General features: G+C 41.4%; 1 protein-coding gene across 1 annotated transcript; it reads right to left on the bottom strand.

The window, feature by feature from the left end:
- On the bottom strand, positions 1-3,024 carry LOC138018663 (uncharacterized). The gene has a single exon (XM_068865351.1). It carries the CDS (start codon positions 3,022-3,024, stop codon positions 1-3), a length of 3,024 nt encoding a protein of 1,007 aa, XP_068721452.1.
- Between the last annotated feature and the right edge of the window lie 407 nt (positions 3,025-3,431).

Raw genomic sequence — 3,431 nt, 5'->3', positions numbered from 1 at the left:
TCATAAAACATTGCAACAATGCCGAGAACCAAACTTTTCTTCACGAATAGCAAGAGCACGCTCATGATACTCTCTTGCTTGTTCCAGGTCACCTTGGGCACGAAGTACACAACCCAAATTGTTAAAAGTTGTTGCGACATCGATATGCTGAGAACCAAGCTTTTCTTCGGTAATAGCAAGAGCACGCTCATAATAATCTTTTGCTTGTTCCAGGTCACCTTGATCAGAAAGTACATTACCCAAATTGTTTACAGTTGTTGCGACAGCGATATGCCGAGAACCAAGCTTTTCTTCGGTAATAGCAAGAGCACGCTCATGATACTCTCTTGCTTGTTCCAGGTCACCTTGGGCACGAAGTACATTACCCAAATTGTTAAAAGTGGTTGCGACATCGATATGCTGAGAACCAAGCTTTTCTTCGGTAATAGCAAGGGCACGCTCATGATACTCTCTTGCTTGTTCCAGGTCGCCTTGGGCACAAAGTACATTACCCAAATTGTTAAAAGTTGTTGCGACATCGATATGCAGAGAACCAAGCTTTTCTTCGTGAATAGCAAGAGCACGTTCATGATAATCTTTTGCTCTTTCCAGGTCACCTTGATCCATAAGTACACAACCCAAATTGCTAAAAATGTTTGCGACATCGATATGCTGAGAACCAAGCTTTTCTTCGGTAATAGCAAGAGCACGCTCATAATAATCTTTTGCTTGTTCCAGGTCACGTTGGGCACAAAGTACATTACCCAAATTGTTAAAAGTTGTTGCGACATCGATATGCTGAGAACCAAGCTTTTCTTCGCGAATAGCAAGAGCACGCTCACAATAATCTTTTTCTTCAGAAACATCACCCTGTTTTCTTAGTACAGCACCCAAATAGTCAAAACATGTTGCGACATCGACACATTGAGAACCAGGCTGGTCATTGGCTTTTTCGACCTCTCCTTCAAAAACATCGTTATGGTTACTCAAATTAAGTGCCTGAATGCCAAATGTTTTGGCTGTACTATAATCACAATGAAAAAGACAGATATTTCCCAATGTGATAAAATAATGTGGATAATATTTCACGCTTAAATTATTACTTTTCCCAAGCTTAGATATGTCTCCTGCATCCATAGCATTTACAATTTCGGTCATTAGGCATCTTAAATGCGGTATTAAGTGCAAGCTTTTAGTGACGGAATCTAAACTAAGGAGACTTTTATCAACTGCAAATTGGTAAAAAGACGTAATAGCCCCATCAAGAACTTTAAAGTTCTCAGTTTTCAAATATTCCTCAGCAATTTTTCTTTGGATAACATCTCTCACAATCCGATGAACGCGAACGAAGACGTCACTGCCGTCTTCTTCAAGTAAAAACAGTGAGCTTTTTCGAATCCTCAAACCAACAATATCTGCATCATTAAGTTCGTCTGCTGCGCTACTATCGTTTTTGTTCTGGAAATTCAGAACGTAGTTGATCAAAAGTTCCAGGTTTAATGGTTGCTGAGCACAGAAAGAAATGAAATGGAATGCGTGATTTAAAACCTTATCAGATGACATCACACGGTCAACAGCCAATGATATCGCGGCGGTCATGGAGTTTGGATAGCTTGGATTTGATTTGGCAAGGAAGGCCTCAGTGTTAGCGCGCTGACCTTTGGAAAGCTTCTGTAGATAATCTTTCCAGCCAAAGTTAGAGGATGATTTGGTTTCTCGTACTTGTTGGACAAACGTGGCGGCGCTTGCTAAGGCAAGGGGTTGATAATCTAATGCCTGCACAACTTCGTTTGCGGTGTCATCGTTATCGATGCCAGAGATGGAGATTAATAAAGAAATCGCGTCATATAACCTCATGCCCTTGCTCACAGATATGTGATGAATGAAAGACGTTTCTGAAGGTATAGCAGCGGTGTCTTGGGATGTTATTAACACTTGACCGTTACGCCATTTCGTACTTCCCCTTTCTGGCAAATGACAACTTATTTCATGTAAACTCACGACGTTGTCCACTATCAACAGCCAGGAACAGTAAAGCTCCACTTTGGTACTAACTAAGGACTTTATGTTTGTGATCTTCTCCTTTGTTTCCATATCTTTATTTTTAAGATTCTGCAACACTGCATCTTCCGGACATTTAAGATTTCGAGCAAAAGAAACATAAGACTCGAAGACTGAATCGAGGTTTTGCGCATTTAGAGTCATTACAAATGCCTTCATGTTTGCGACCTTTGTTTCTTCCTCAAACCATTTCTCCGCAACGAGAGCGCTCAACTGAGATTTGCCGCTTCCCGAGTTTCCTGAGATGTACAGGTAACTCAAATGGTTTTCGTTGGCTTCCTTTAGTCGTTTTCCCTTTTGAGCTATTTCTTCCACCTCACAATCTCGTCCAGCAATTTCGTGTGATGGCTTGGGAGGGAGAACACAAAATGGAGGAGCGTCACTCTGCAACTGCTCTTGAAGGACTTTTCGATTCTGTTCTGTTTCTTTTAGTTCGTCTTCCAGATCTTTAACTTGTTGGAGTACTTTGGTCAACTCGTTTGTTGGAAAACTCGTTTGGTTTCTAATGTCCTTAATGTTCACATCGGACAGGCCAAGTGCCAGAAATGCCGCCGCGACTTTTCCTATGGCATTTTGGAACTCTAGCTTTGTGAGCTGACCCTGTGGCAAATGAGCGAAGTGTTGATTACGAAAAATTCTTAGAGCATCCACGTTTGATTCAATCGTGGCGTTTAGAGTGCTCCCGATACAATCGGAGTAAAGGATAGCGTAAAAGAGCATGGTGCAGTCCCATTCTGCTCTGTTTCCAACAACTATGGTTGCTAAAAGCTTTGCATTTCTTGCTTGGGTTCGTGGCAACTCCTGGTTTTTGAAGTTCAGTCCATTCTGGGGGTTGTCTTTCCATTCTCCCAGTGTCGTCTTGTAGCGATTGTCCCACTGTTGTTTAAAGATTGTCCGAAGACCCTCAGGTATTACGTTTGTGGTGATGTAGCAGATCCTGAAGTAATTCAGCTGTTCCTTGGTGTATTCCGGACCAGTCGCCATGATCAGCGATGCTCAGCTTTCAATCAGTCCTTGTTGGAAACAATTTTCAAAGTTAATGTGTTGTAAGAGGTCGCTTTAATATATTTAAAACAATTGTTTCCTGGCTAATTGTATGAGGTATAAAAACTAAAAGAACACGAAAGGTTAACTTCACAGATCTCTTTTCAAAGAGAGAGGGAGTTGAAGTAATCTCTTATATTCTTAATATGACAAATAACACTAATGAGATTATAATCACAAACATTCGGCATTTTGCCTCGTCTTTAAAAGAAAGACTGTTTTGAGCTCTTTTAAATGGCCTTTAATTATAAACTAGTTTAACTAAATAGTGGGGGAGCCACGGTGGCCTCATGGTTAGTCCGCCCGGATCGAGTGGTCCGGGTTCGGGGCCTGGCCGAGGACATTGT

The sequence above is a fragment of the Montipora capricornis genome, chromosome 10 (assembly GCF_036669925.1).
Source record: "Montipora capricornis isolate CH-2021 chromosome 10, ASM3666992v2, whole genome shotgun sequence".
NCBI classification, from domain to species: domain Eukaryota; kingdom Metazoa; phylum Cnidaria; class Anthozoa; order Scleractinia; family Acroporidae; genus Montipora; species Montipora capricornis.
The sequence above is the reverse complement of the archived record's forward strand: the minus strand, read 5'-3'. Positions and strand labels throughout refer to the sequence as shown.

Bases quoted from the DNA above. Each gene is read 5' to 3' on its own strand.
- LOC138018663 (XM_068865351.1), bottom strand. From the start codon at position 3,024: ATGGCGACTGGTCCGGAATACACCAAGGAACAGCTGAATTACTTCAGG.